The 15118-nt window shown below is 40.4% G+C and overlaps 2 protein-coding genes across 2 annotated transcripts in view; one reads left to right on the top strand and one right to left on the bottom strand.

Moving 5' to 3' along the window:
- LOC142443056 (ninein-like protein) overlaps positions 1-7849 on the bottom strand; it is a 101921-nt gene extending 94072 nt beyond the window's left edge. Inside the window, exon 1 of the mRNA XM_075544676.1 lies at positions 7832-7849. Within this exon, the coding sequence (XP_075400791.1) occupies positions 7832-7849 (18 nt within the window). The remainder of the gene's footprint in view (positions 1-7831) is intronic.
- Positions 1-15118, top strand: part of LOC142442265 (uncharacterized) — a 1041239-nt gene that overhangs the window by 612623 nt on the left and 413498 nt on the right.

Consider the following 15118-nt stretch of genomic DNA (forward strand, 5'->3'; position numbering starts at 1 on the left):
ATCTTAAAAAAAAAAATCCACAAATGACAGTTTAGTTGATAAGATCCTTGAGTCCTTACTGATAGAACAATGTCTGATTTCCTGCTTGTTTGTATGCTAATACTCTCTCAATGTCCTAGGTATGACCGGTTACTGCGGATTCGTGCACTTAGGTGGGAATATGGCAGTGTGTTGCCTAATGCTTTACGATTTCACATGTCTGCTGAAGAAGTAAGTTAGCACTTTTTCAAGTTAATGATTTTGGGAAAATACTGAGATCCTGGCTTTTTTTTTCTACAATGATGTTTACTGGTATTTCTCTGTTTTCTGTAAATTTTCTATATTTTGTTTGTGAGAATGTGTAGAGGTAAATATAAACTACTAACTCAGCAGTTTGTATATATAATTTATTGACACATACTTTTTGAATTAAGCAACCATTCTTACCATACTTTTCTGAGTTATTCCTCACTAGCATAAGCTTACTACTCCAAGATTCCTAGCTAATCTTTTGAGTTGCTATCATTTGATCCATGATTTGATCACCTTTTCAGCAATAAGTTTTCAGCGTTTTTTAAGCAGTTAGTACTTACTGCGATAGGCATGGGAAGTATAAAACCAAACTCATTACTCTCAAGTCGATTGTGACTAAAACTGCCTCAGAGGTTTATAAGGCTATACATTATTTTTGTTTTGAACTGTCTTATTTGGCACATAATCCATATACACTATCAATCTTTATGGAAACCAACTGCCATATTTTTCTCTTACAGAGTAGCTAAGTGGATTCAAATTGCCAACCTTTCCATTACTAATGACAAATGTAGCAACTGCCACTGGGGTACCCTCCTGGAAGGGAGTAGTAGTAAGTAATTCTAGTGCTACAGGGAAAACTGACAAACAATAAAAAAAGGAGTTTCTTTTATTTATTAGTGATTCATCAGTGGAGTTGAAAAGCCGACATTATTCTTAGGAGATATGTAGTTTTCTAGTCAGCATGAATAAATATTCAGAATAAGATGAGTATTTGCCACTGAAGGTAGGGTGCTAGACCAGTATTTCAAGATAGAACATTAGAGTCAGAACACTTGGTTTCAACTCCTGACACTGCTTTCTAATCTTGGGCAAGTAACCTCATTGCTCTGTGTTCACTCCTTTATTTACAAAATGGGGTCATAGTGTGTCCTACTACAGCCTTGGTTCTCAACCTTCCTAATGCCACGACCCTTGAATAGAGTTCCTCATGTTGTGGTGATCCCCAATCTTAAAATCATTTTTGTTGCTACTTCATAACTGTAATTTTGCTACTGTTGTGAATTATAATGTAAACATCTGATATGTAGGATATATTTTTAGTTTACAAATTGAACATATTTAAAGCATAGTGATTAATCACAAAAATAGGTAATTATATCTTGTGAAATACTGATTTCTAATTATAAATAAATGAAATTTTGTCTTGAAGCATGGTGTAGCATGAGTAACAGTCTTTTTTTTTTTAATTTTTTTTTTAATTTTAACAATTTATTGGGGCTGATACAATTCTTTTCACAGTTCATACATATACATACATCAATTGTATAAAGCACATCTGTACAGTCTTTGCCCTAATCATTTTTTTCTCTTTTCTTCTTTTACATTTTATTAGGGACTCAAACAACTCTTACCACAATCCATACATATACATACATCAATTGTATAAAGCACATACATACATTCCCTGCCCCAATCATTCTCAAGGAATTTGCTCTCCACTTAAGCCCCTTGCATCAGGTCCTCTTTTTTTTCCCCCTCCCTCCCCTTTCCCCCCCTCCCTCATATGCCCTTAGTAATTTATACCTCGTTATTTTGTCATATCTTGCCCTATCCGGGGTCTCCCTTCCCCCCTTCTCTGCTGTCCCTCTCCCAGGGAAGAGGTCACATGTGGATCCTTGTAATCAGTTCCCCCTTTCCAACCCACTCACCCTCCACTCTCCCAGCATCGTCCCTCACACCCTTGGTCCTGAAGGTATCATCCACCCTGGATTCCCTGTACCTCCAACCCTCATATGTACCAGTGTACAGCCTCTGTCCTATCCAGCCCTGTAAGGTAGAATACAGATCATGGTAGTTCGGGGGAGGAAGCATCCAGGATCTGGGGGAAAGCTGTGTTCTTCATCGATACTACCTCACACCCTAATTAACCCATCTCCTCTCCTAAAACCCTCTATGAGGGGATCTCCATTGGCCGACACTTGGGCCTAGGGTCTCCACTCTGCACTTCCCCCTTCATTTAATATAATATATATATATATATACACATACATATATACATATACACATATATACACATACATACACACACTTATATATTTTTTTTTTGCATGATGCCTTATATCTGGTCCCTTGGGCACCTCGTGATCGCACTGGCCGGTGTGCTTCTTCCATGTGGGCTTATTTGCTTCTGAGCGAGATGGCCGCTTGTTCACCTTCAAGCCTTTAAGACCCCAGACACTATCTCTTTTGATAGCCGGGCACCATCAGCTTTCTTCACCACATTTGCTTGTGCACCCATTTGTCTTCAGCGATCCTATCATGGAGGTGTGCAGTCAATGATATGATTTTTTGTTCTTTGATGCCTGGTAACTGATCCCTTTGGGACCACTCGATCACACAGGCTGGTGTGTTCTTCCATGTGGACTTTGTTGCTTCTGAGCTAGATGGCCGCTTGTTTATCTTCAAGCCTTTAAGACCCCAGTCACTATCTCTTTTGATAGCCAGGCACCATAAGCTTTCTTCACCACATTTACTTGTTCACCCACTTTGGCTCCAGCCGTTGTGTCGGGAAAGTGAGCATCATAGAGTTCCAATTTAATAAAAGAAGGTATTCATGCATAGAGGGAGTGTTTGAGTAGAGGCCCAAGGTCCTTCCGCCACCTTAATACTTGACCTATAAATATAGACACAAAGATCTATTTCCCCAACCTCCTATATATATTTGCATGTATATGTCTTTGTCTAGACCTCCATGAATGCCCTTTGACTCCTAGCTCGTTCCTCCATCTCCCTTGACCTTCCTCCTGCCCTACTACCACGCTTCATCGCCACCTGGGCTAGAGTATACCTCTTCTCTAAGCAACCTTACCCTTGATCATTTCCCACCAGGCCTGCCACTCCCCCTTCTCTACCATTTGGGGTCCCATGTTTTTCCCTTGTCCCTGGGTTTGTTAACACCACTTCCTTATCCCCCCCTACCCCCCAACCCCAAGTCCCCCCAGAACTGTCGGTCCCGTTGTTTTTCATCCAGATAGTTCATCCAGCCTGTCCTATTCAGACAGATCTGTGGAGTCACTAACATGCACGAAAACTAGACAGAGGAACACATAGCAACAGTATACAACCAGACAACAAAAGAAACCACTGAAAAAGAACAGAACAAAACAGTTCACAAGAGAAAAGCTTGTAGTTAGTTCAGGGATCGTTTGCTGGCCCTTAGGAGCGTTTTCCAGTCCAGTCTGTTGGGGCACCATGCCCTGGCCCCAAAGTCCACTTTCAGCATTCCCTGGGGACCTTGCCACTCCATTCCCTTGCTGTTCCGCTGCACTCCCCCTGTGATTTGCCTCGGTGTGGTGGGATCAGGTCAGGTGCAATTCCCACACTGTGTCTCCGGTGCTGTCCCCTGTATCGCCCTTAGTCACTGAGGGGCATCATGTCTCATAGTAGGGCCAGCCATGTTGTTCTCTCTGTGGACTGGCTGCTCTACTCAGGAACATCATCATCACGGCCTGGTGGGCCAGGCTGTGCTCCACTCTCTCCTCCTGCCCCTTCATCTGCTCCCGTGTGCTCTGATCAAATATGTCCATCTCCCATAGCTGCAGAGTCAATGTCGTCCTTTGGAACAAATTCTTTTCGGGGGAGGGGCAGGAATCCACTTAATTTATGGTGCTGGGGCCAGCCTCCCAGACCTCTCCACCGGTTCCCTCCTCCACGCCGGGATATTGCATTCACACCTTGCGACACTGGGTTGAAGTCTGGTCCCACTTTCCCTGTGGAGATATAAACCATACCCTCCCCTTGGGTGGATTAATGCCCCATTTCTGTCATGCTGATTGTACTTACCTCAGGGGACTCATGTTGTACCTGTCCCTTTGGGTCTGGCTTACCTCGCTTAACATAATTCCTTCCAGCTCTTCCCATGAAATAACGTGTTTCATGTGCTCATCGGTGCTTTTCAGTGCTGCATAATACTCCATTGTGTGTATGTGCCAAAGTTTGCTAATCCACTCGTCTATCGATGGAAACTTAGGCTGTTTCCAAGTCTTTGCTATTGTGAATTGTGCCGCAATAAACATTGGAGCGCGTATGACTGGTCGTGTTTTATTTGCTGCTTCAACCGGGTATCTGCCCAGTAGAGGGATGGCTGGGTCGTAAGGTAGATCAATTTCCATTTTCTTTAGGTATCGCCAGATTGCTTTCCACAGTGTCTGTACAAATCTGCACGACCACCAGCAGTGGAGGAGGGTTCCTACTTCACCACAGCCCCTCCAACACTTGTTGCTCTCTGATTTACTGATCTGGGCTAGCCTCAGGGGTGTTAGGTTGTATCTCATGGTTGTTTTGATTTGCATTTCTCTTATGGCAAGGGACTTCGAGCACTTTCTCATATATTTATTGGCCATATTGATCTCCTCTCTAGTGAAAGTTCTTCTCATTTCTTTTGCCCACTTCCTTAGGGGGTTAACTGTTTTCCTCTTTTTGCAGGTCATGATGGTGTTGTAGATTTTAGTAATGAGCCCTTTGTCTGACGTGTCATTACTAAAAATCTTCTCCCAGTCTGTGGGTTGCCTTGTTACCCTCTTGACAAAGTCTTTCGAGGTGCACAGGTGTTTTATTCTTATTAGATCCCATTTGTCGATTTCCAGATCACCTGTGTGTGTCCCCTTCCCTGTTGCAGTGAGCCTATGTGCTCCCTGGGCCAGTGCTCTGAGATTAGTCCTGATTCCGTCCTTAATGGTCCTGATGGTTTGGGGTTTGACTTCTAGATCTGTGATCCACCTTGAGTGTATTCTTGTGCATGGGGTGAGGTAGACGTCTTGTTTCAACTTTCTACATGTGGATATCCATTGTTTCCAGCACCACTTATTAAAGAGGGCATCTGCTTCCCACTTGACGTTTTTGGGACCCTTGTGGAAGATCAGTTGTCTATATGCTGATGATTTTACTCCTGGGCTTTCTATTCTTTTCCACTTGTCTGAGTGTCTATCATTGTGCCAGTACCATGCTGTTTTGACCACTGTAGCTGTGTAGTAGGCATTAAAATCAGGTAGGGCGAGTCCTCCAATTGTGTCCTTCTTCTTGAGGAGTTCTCTGCTAATTCTGGGTTTCTACCCTCTCCGTATGAAGTTGGTGGTCAGTTTTTCCAATTCTTTGAAGAAGGTTGATGGTAATTGGATTGGTATAGCATTGAACTTGTAGAGTGCTTTAGGAAGAACTGTCATCTTTACTATGTTCAGCCTACCTAACCATGAGCAGGGGAGCTTCATCCATTTGTGAAGGTCACTTTTGGTTTCCTGTAATAGGGTCGCCTCTATGAGGGGATCTCCATTGGCCGACACTTGGGCCTTGGGTCTCCACTCTGCACTTCCCCCTTCATTTAATATGGTATATATATACATATACATATACACATATATACACATACATACACACACTTATATCGTTTGGTTTTTTTTTGCATGATGCCTTATACCTGGTCCCTTGGCACCTCGTGATCGCACTGGCCGGTGTGCTTCTTCCATGTGGGTAAGCCACGTTTTTCAGCACATTTTAATGTAATTTTTGTGGTAAAATGAGGTGCTTCGGCAGATATTCAGGTCATATACTTGAGTATATACAGTAATGGAACTTAGAATGTAGGGATTTAGGAAAATTGAGAGTTGTAAAAAATGAAATGGAAGACAGAAATAGATATTCCTGGTGTTAGTGAACCAAAATGGACTAGCATTGGCCATTCTGAATCTAAATGTAGCTTGCTGAGAATGATAGATTCAAGAGGAATAGTGTTTCATGCATTGTCAAAAAGATCTAGAGTATAATGCTGTCTGTGATGCAAAATCTATCCTCATATAAGGATTATTCAAATTTACATACCAAAATACTTTCATTCTTGAACTCTTTGATATCAGCTTGTTTGTCCCTTCCGTACCCTACTCCACAGGGACCCTCATTATTATATGTTTTTATTGTTATTTTCCATATCTTACACCACTAGATGTAACTGTTCACCTTCAACTGTTGTCTTTTCCCCTCAAATGGAGTTGTACAGTCATCATTGCAATCATCTCCACCATGGCACTCCCCTCCCCCATCCTAGACCCTCAGGGAACCATTACACCCTACTGTTTCTGAAGGTTTATCTAGCTTGGCTCTCATGCATCCAGCTGTCTTAGTTATACAAATGAACACATGCAGGTCTAACAAGATGAATGAGGTAAAACACAGACCATAGTAGTAAGGAGAGGAGATAAGAGAACTAGAGGGTAGTGATGTGTTTCATTACTGCTATACCGCTACCTAGAATTATCTTCCCTTCCTTGTGGGCCTTTGGGAAGGGACTGCCCAAATATCTTACAGGTGGGTTTGGGGTCTCCATGGTGTCCACCCTCCTTCATGTCAATTAGATTATTTGTTTTTTGAACTTCTGCTTCCTATTCCCATGGATACATCATGATCACCCCTGGCTGTATCCCTTGGATACATCATGATCACCCCGGGCTGCTATACTTCTTCCATTTGGGCTTTGTTGATTCCCTGCTAGATGACCACTTCAAGCCGTTAGTACCTCAGATACTATATCTCTTAATAGCTGTTCACCATCAGCTTTCTTCATCACATTTGCTTATGCACCCATGTAGCCTTCAGTGATCGTGTTGAGAAGGTCAGTGTGATACAGTAACACATTATTAGAGCAATCTGTTCTTGTCCTGAGGCAAGATTAACAAGAGACCAAAAGCCCACCTGCTTCCTCCTTTTATTTAGATGTGTATGTGTTTGCACGCGCGCACATTGACAAACACACCTATCTTTACAACTTTATGAATTACGTACATACATATACATATATGTATACCTATATATAATTTCTACTTTCTTCTCTTTCCTCTTTTTCTTAACTCCTGCCCAAGTGTCATGTTTACCCATCATTCACCTCTCAGAAATTCCTCTCGGATACGTTTCATTTGATCAAAGAGAACTAGGGACACTGCACCCTCCTCCCTATCAATTTTAGAACCCTCCCTGTTCCCCTGTCCCAGTCGTTATTGACTCACCACTGACACCCCCGTTTTGTCCCATCAGTGTCTCTTTGGGGTTGTTTCCCTTCCCTATCTTGTATAGACAGACTCCATATTGAAAGGGAAAAACACAAAAAAAGAAAGACCATCCAAATAGTTCCAAGTCTAACTGATAATCTGTCCCAGAGTAGATAACTATCTCTCGTTAAGTAGCAAGCAGGACGTCTTTTAATCCATTGGTCCAGTCCCCTTTTCTTCCTGGGTTTCATATCCTGGGACGCACTTACCTAACAGCATTTAGACTCTTTTAGTCCTCAGACTTCCTGACCAGAAGGCGTACCTCCTACAAGTTCCCATTGCACTTCCTGCAGTCAGGGATGGAGTGGTCTAATGAGCCCACTCCCACCCCCTCCTTAAACCTTTAGACTTTCAGTGTGGCTCCCTTGTGAGTAACCCCAACCAGTTCAGATGAGCTGCCATGCACTGACACCTCCCCCCCCAGCCCCCAAGTAAGAAGTCGATAATCGAGATTCCTCAAGGACTTGGTGGCTTTGGTCGCATCGGTGGTCTGTTGCACTCACCTCTGGGTTTGCGCCCATGTGGGTGGGTCAGAGCAGCCACTCTCCCCGAACTGCATCCTTAGTTGCCTGTATGCTGATGATTTTCATTTCTGGATTATCTGTTCCTATCCATTGGTCTGTGTATCTATCATTATACCAGTGCGTGCTGTTTTGACAACTGTGGCTGTATAAATAAGTTTAAAAGTCAGATAATGCAAGCCCTCCCTCTTTGTTCTGTTTCTAGAGGAGTTCTTTGCCAATTCTGAGCTTCTTCTTTTTCCATATGTAGTTGGTAGTTACCTTTTCTATTTCTTTCACAAAAAATGACGTTGGTATTTGTATTGGGATTGTATTAAACTTAAATAGGGCTTCAGGTAGGATCGACAACTTTACAATATTGCATCTTCTGATCCACGAGCATGGGATATTCTTCCCTTTGTGAAGGTACATTTTGGTTTCTTGTAATAATGTTCTGTATTTTTCCTTGTACAGATCTTTTGGGGGTTTTCTGTTTTGGGTTAGGTATATTCCTATAGATATCTCAGTTTATGCTAGGCTATTATGAAGGGTACTAACTTCTTGATTTCTTTTTCTGTGATCCCATCTGTTGTGTATAGCAACACAATTGACCATTCCCTGGAAAAGGACATCATGGTTGGTAATAGAGAGGGCCAGGCTTGCAGAGAAGACCCTCAATGGGATTGAAGCAGTTGCTACAACAGTGTGCGCACACGTGAAAGTAGTCGTTTGCTCAGGGCAGTCACTGTTTCATTTTGGTGCGTAGGTCGGAACTGACTCAGAGACACCTGGAAACAAAGATGATACATGACAGAACACAATATTGCTGGGTCCTGTGCCATTGTCACTATTGTATTGGTGCGCTATTCCATCAGTGCCTCTCTTTGGAGGTCGTCCTAATTTTCACAGACCTTCAGCTTTATCAAGCACAGTGACCTGTTACCAGAACTATATTCTCTCCTGATAGCATGTCCAAAGTATGTGTGATGACGTCTCCCTATTCTCCCTGCAAAGAATGTGTTTCCCATTCAGCCTACTTTTGTGTGATGTTTTAAAATTTCTCTTGAATAGTTTGCTATTCATCTCTGTATTTTCTGTAATCATTACTTAGTTATGAATATTTGTTTCTGCTTTTCTGGTGTTTCTTCTGTTCTTGTGTTTTTCCCATTCCTGCCAACCAGGTATTATTCCTCTTGTTCCATTGATAAAATTACAGCACATAAATTTCAAGGTTGGAGGTAACTCAGGAGATAAAGGAGCCCTTTGGGCCTTATGGGGGTGGGGAGGGCACTGGATGCAGCAAGCTACCCTGCAATGACTGCATCATGGACAGGGAAACACCAACTTAGAAACAGACAACTTCATGCTCTTTTGAAGTGTACTGTTATCTAGAAAATGACAGGTACAATATACCCATATTTTAATGCACCATATCCAAAGTCTTTCCTCATGTGCTCCCCCAACTCCCTTTTACCAGTGTTTTCATAAGTACACTATGTGGAATGATCTTTACAACATAATTTGTAAGCCCCACTACATCAATATATTGCAAATTAATCTAGCAGGCATATGATAATAACCAGGTTGGAGATATGCGTGGCTTGGCGATAAAATACTAGGAGATCACCTTATTTCTTTGAAAATGTAGCAAATTGCCAAATTTTCACAGCTTTTTGTGTGACATAAACTCACTTATTTTATGGTATATTTTTGTTCTAAAGCCTTTCAAAGGAATATGGACCTGATGATCCTTGGCTTTCTGATGATGATATCTTTGGCTCAGAACCCAAGGTAAAGTACTTTCTCCTGAAATTAGTCTTGTGTACTGTGTACTCATGAAATTAAGCATGGGTCTATTGCATAGTGGCAATTGAAAGCTGTTAAAAATGTAGTGAAGCATGGCTAATTGAACTTTATTTTTACTTTAATCTGATGTGAAAAAGAAAGGGACGCGTGAACTGAAAACAGAATGATTAGGAAAATTCATAGTCATGAAAACACTATAGGAGTTTTTCCCATAATGAAGAAGAAAAATGAAGATCAAGTCCTCCTAATATGAGTTTTACAATTCTTAAGCCTAAATAAAAATTTCATGATCAAATTAATTATTATAAGTAGTAGAATACTTATTACATCTCTCCATATCTGTGAGTCCTAAAATATATTCTTGGATGCTTTTATTTTGATAATGCACATATGTGTTGAGAGAACACTGGTTCTCCTTTCCACTCTTGGTTCTATATGTAGACTACTGGGATCTGAGGAATTGTGGATATTTTGAAATTTAAACTTCCTTTCCAACAGGATTCCACTGTATTTTCCAATGCATTCCACTAAGCTTACATTTAAATGTCTTCATCTGACAGCAGGATGCATGATTTAACTCAAATAAACCATCTTTAGACTTCTGGGTCAATATGACCACTTAGGTATATGCACAGGAAAAGTCCAGCTACAAAAAAGTAGAAGAAAAAACAGGTGCCTGGATGCTTGAAAGACAAGATGGAAGTTAAGTGAACAGAACAGTGGGTGTGGACAGGAGAAAAAGACGAATGGGTGGATCTGTCCCGCCCTTGGAAAAGGGGATGAGCCAGCTCTGTTTCTCCAGAGACCTGGAGTGCTCAGGGGAGATACAGGTGTACACCCCCACTGGTGGATTGGAGCTCCAGTGTCTGCACTGAACCTGCAAGACTGACAAGTGTCAGGGTCCCACATTTCCCTGGTGCTTTCCCAGCCCCGTGGCACCCTGTTGACATCTCACTGCACCTCCACCACCTGGTCACTCTCCTGAGCTCCTATCCATTGCTTCCTTGGTGTTCCCATTGTACTCGCCCCAGGCTGTTAGCCCACCTCTTGCTCTTGTTCAACTGCCTGCACTCCCCTCATGCTACCTCTAACTGCCCGAAAGCTTTGCAGTACTGAGGGGACGGGATCTCACATTGCACTTTAAGGGATGCTGGTCACCACCCTCCTTTGTTCTGTGGCAAAGGGAAGAACTCTTAAAAACTGTAATGATTTTCCCCTTAATTTAACTTTTCCTTTAAAAAACAGTCAAAAGCTCTGGTATCACCAGAAAAAGAACTAAGGAGAAATTTGTTCTGATCATTTCAACAGATGGAGAAAAAGATTGAGAGATCTACAGAAAAAATTAGAAAACTAGAATCATTACATCATTAACAAAAATAAAATTCTAAATCTTAATCCAAAAGGAAAAGAATTAGACAACATTTTGAACTTTGGCAAAGTTCAAAATAAGAATTGAAGCAATGGGAAACCAAAATTAGTGAACCTTAAGAAAAAAATTTCCCGAATCCAATTAACAAGAGCAATCTAGTAAAAGAAGAAAAGTCTGCAGAATTGTTACACCATTTGTAGGACACTGTCAAGAGGAATAACTTGCAACTCATTAGCATTCTGAAACAGGAATAGCCCAGATATGGAGCAGAGAAAATAGTCCAAGGTTTGTTGGAAGAAAACTTACCTGACAGCCCAAAAGACGAAAAAATAATGATTCAGGGAGCTGAGAGAACCCCCAAAAGAAAAATTCCAAAAGATAATCATTGTGACATAGTATAGTCAAAATGTTCAATAAGAAGGACAAAGTGAGAGTTGTAGAGGAGCTAGGAACTAAACGACCCTTAAAATGAGAAGAAGAATATGCTTAGATTTCTAAGCAGACACCTCGCAGGCAAGAAGACAGTAGAATGACATATAATACACTGAAGGAAAAAAAATTCCAGCCAAGAATTTTATATGTAGAAAAGCATTGCCCAAGTATTCTGTAGAATTAAGGGTATTTACAGAGAAGGAAATATTAAAGAAATTGATAAAAGCTAGTCCAGATTCACAATAGTACAGCAGACAAACACTTGAGATCAACAAGGCCACCAATGCCCACACATTAACCTATGTATAACAGAATTCAAAATAAAGTAGAATTATAAGATTAAAAAGAAAATAAAAGAAAACAGTTGTCATTCCACAATGCAGGGGGAAAAAACCCAACTATGAGAACAGAGGGAATAAAATAGCTGTGAAGCATTAAAGTGGAAAAGAGGAGAAGTCCTTTTCAAGAGAGAAAAAGCCTCACTGCCATGGAGCCCATACTAACTGATAGCCAACCCCTGTGTGTTCCCCAGAAGGTAAGGGTTTGCAGGAGAACCAGGGCTTTCCCCCCATGGAGCTGCTGCTGGTTTTGGACTCCCTACCATTTGGATCAAAGCCCAGCACTTAACCATTACATCACCAGGGCTCCATCACCACCAGAGCTCCTTAAAATATGGGAGGATTATAAGAAATGAGGTAGCCTGAAAGGGAATGGGAAAACCTCATTGAAATAAAAAGATGGAAAACTCTAATAGTCATTAAAAAATAACAATAAGGGAAAAGCGAGTATGAAAATTCAAGAACAGAAGAAAAATTGGGAATAATAAAACTATACCAAAAATAAATAAATAAAACCACAGCCCAATGACAGCAACAAATGCACACAACTCAATGATGAAACCGAATGTAAGTGGATTAAATGGACTAGTCCAGAGACAGATAAGAAGAGTGGTGAAAGAATAACAAAAACAAAAAAAGAAGGCTGGGGTGGATAAGAAAAGGACCATCAATATGCAGCTTAAGAGAAACACACCCTTGGGAGCCAGAGATCATGGGAAAAGCACACCAGCCTGTTTGATCCAAAGATGACAGTAACTCAATCCAAATATGATGAAGGGGCAAGGAACAGAGCTTAAATTGTGAACAGGCAATTTAGAGAAGGCTATAGAGGACAGTGAGTGCTGACAATCTATTTGTAGACTGTTTACTCAGATTAAGACTCTGGCAGATACCCTCTGGCCACAGTCAAGGGACACTAACAGCTTGACTATCAGGGATTATTGTAAACTTGATTATGATCCTCACAACTGTGGCATATTTTGGTACCCGGTCAATTGACCTTCGTCTTGAACCAACCTGAATTTGCTCTGGGATTAAATATTCCTCGCTTATTCCACTGTAACAGTCAAGGAAGGCAATGTAGTGTGTTGGGTTTCTTTTCCAATGGTTAAAATTCCCAATTGGCATTTGCCTTACACCACCATATTAATTTCCTCTCTGGCTTTTTATCTATCTATCTATCTATCTATCTATCTATCTATCTATCTATCTATCTATCTATCTATGTTTGAATTGCTGGAAGTCCTTTCTTTCTTGCCTTTATCTTCAGTTTTATCTTTATATTATTATTTTTCTTTCTGTGTCGTTCTGTTTGTGTTTTATTGCCTGGTTTCCTAGTTCCTGGTGCACAGAAGAATGGATGCATGAGGACAAACTGATGTGAGGGCTTAACAAAGATCAGAGGGGGGAGTGTGAGTGAATTGGTCCGCAAATAATGAATGCAGTGATGGAGGGCTAGAATAGATTGTGATGATGTACATACAACTTTTAAAATACGACTTAACTATGGAAGTGAGTGACTAATATGTGAAATTTATATCCATAAAGTAATTTTTTCAAGGAAGAAGCACAGCTTTTATAGCAACACAAGAATGGACTGAAAACCTAAACTGGAGGGGGAAAAACCTCAGCTCACAGCACAATCAAAGAACCCCACCCCCAAAGCAAGAGTAGCAATATTAATCACTGATAAAGCTTTCTTCTATGCAAAATCCACTATGAAAGACAAAGCAAGGTACTACATAATGATGAAAAGGACAAGAGCAGGAAGACATAGCCCTAATAAACACCTATGCATCTAATGAGAGGCCCCCACAATACATTAATCCAAAAAGACATTACAATCATAATAGAAGGAAACTGTCAACAAACCACCCTTAAGACCAGAGAGATCATCGGCGAGGAACTTAATAAAGGTAGCGAAGAACTAACCAGCTCCATCAATAAACTGTATGGCTTAGGTATATATGGAAAACACCTGTCAGCAACACAGGCTACATTATTTTTTAGAGCATATGGAATATCCTCTACAAAAGATGATATGTTAGGACACTAAGGAAGCCTTAATAAATTCAAAAACATTACAACCCATTTTCTTAACACAACACTCAAACATTAGAACCCCACCATAGAAAGAGCAAGGGATAAAAATCAAATACATGGAAAATTCACAGCCACTGTCTAAAAAGTACTGTGTAATTGTTGAAATAAATAATTAAATTTAAAAGGTCATATCATAAATTTACAATGAGATGGGGGATCTGGGCTACATAATTGTAATTGACAACCTAAAAATAAAATGGAGATGATTGGTATAGATAAGAGAACTTTCATGTGTTAAAAGGGAATATAAGTGGTTTGGTAATTATAAAAAATAACAATGAATGAAAAAATAAAATGTTAAAAAGGGCTCCGCTTTGAGGGGGAGTGGATGTTTAATAAAATGTTTGACATAAAAAAAAGGTCTTGAAACAATTGAGAACGTAATACAGCATACCAAAATCTTTGGGACTTAGCAAAGCAGTACTCAGAAGGACATTTTACAGTAATGACTTGTACATAAAAGAAGAGAACAAAAAACGTACATTTTAAACCAACACATTCAACATTCAGAACTAGAGTGAAAAAGGAAACGTCCATTGACTGGAAGGAAATACTTTAAAAATTGGAGCAGAATAAGTGAATTCAAAAGATAGGGGAAGAGTAGAAAAAATGAAAAGAACAAAACATTGATTCTTTGGAAGGATCAATGAAATGGACAAACCACTAGCAAATTTGACAGAGGAAAAAGTAAAAGTACAACTACCAATCAATGAAAGGAGTGACATCACAACAGGATTCAAAAACAAAGCTAATAGCACAAAACTATAAAAGACTGTACTTCAACAAATTTGAACTTTTAGAAGAACAATTTTCTATAAGCACAAGGTCTAACCAAATTAAGACCGACTGAGGTAGAAAACATGGACAGTCACATAACAAAGAAATCAATCGATCAGGAGATTTTAAAAGGTCCAACCAAAAAGATTCAAGGCCAGATAGCTTCACCAGGGAATTCTACCACACATTTAGAATCGAGTTGATAGAAAATTTTCACAAATTATGCCACAATATAGAATGGGGTGGCAAACTCCTGAACTCGTATTATACTACGAACAAAACCCTGATACGAAAACCAGGCAAAGACATTAGCAGGACACACACAAAAAATTTACAGAACAGTCTTCTGTATAAACGTAGATGCAAATCATGCCAACACAATGTGGGCCAACAGAATTCAACATAAAAAAACAAACAGTCCAACAAACATCATGATCAGGTGGGACTCATGCCAGGTACACACAT

Source organism: Tenrec ecaudatus, chromosome 3 (assembly GCF_050624435.1).
Source record: "Tenrec ecaudatus isolate mTenEca1 chromosome 3, mTenEca1.hap1, whole genome shotgun sequence".
Classification (NCBI taxonomy): Eukaryota; Metazoa; Chordata; class Mammalia; order Afrosoricida; family Tenrecidae; genus Tenrec; species Tenrec ecaudatus.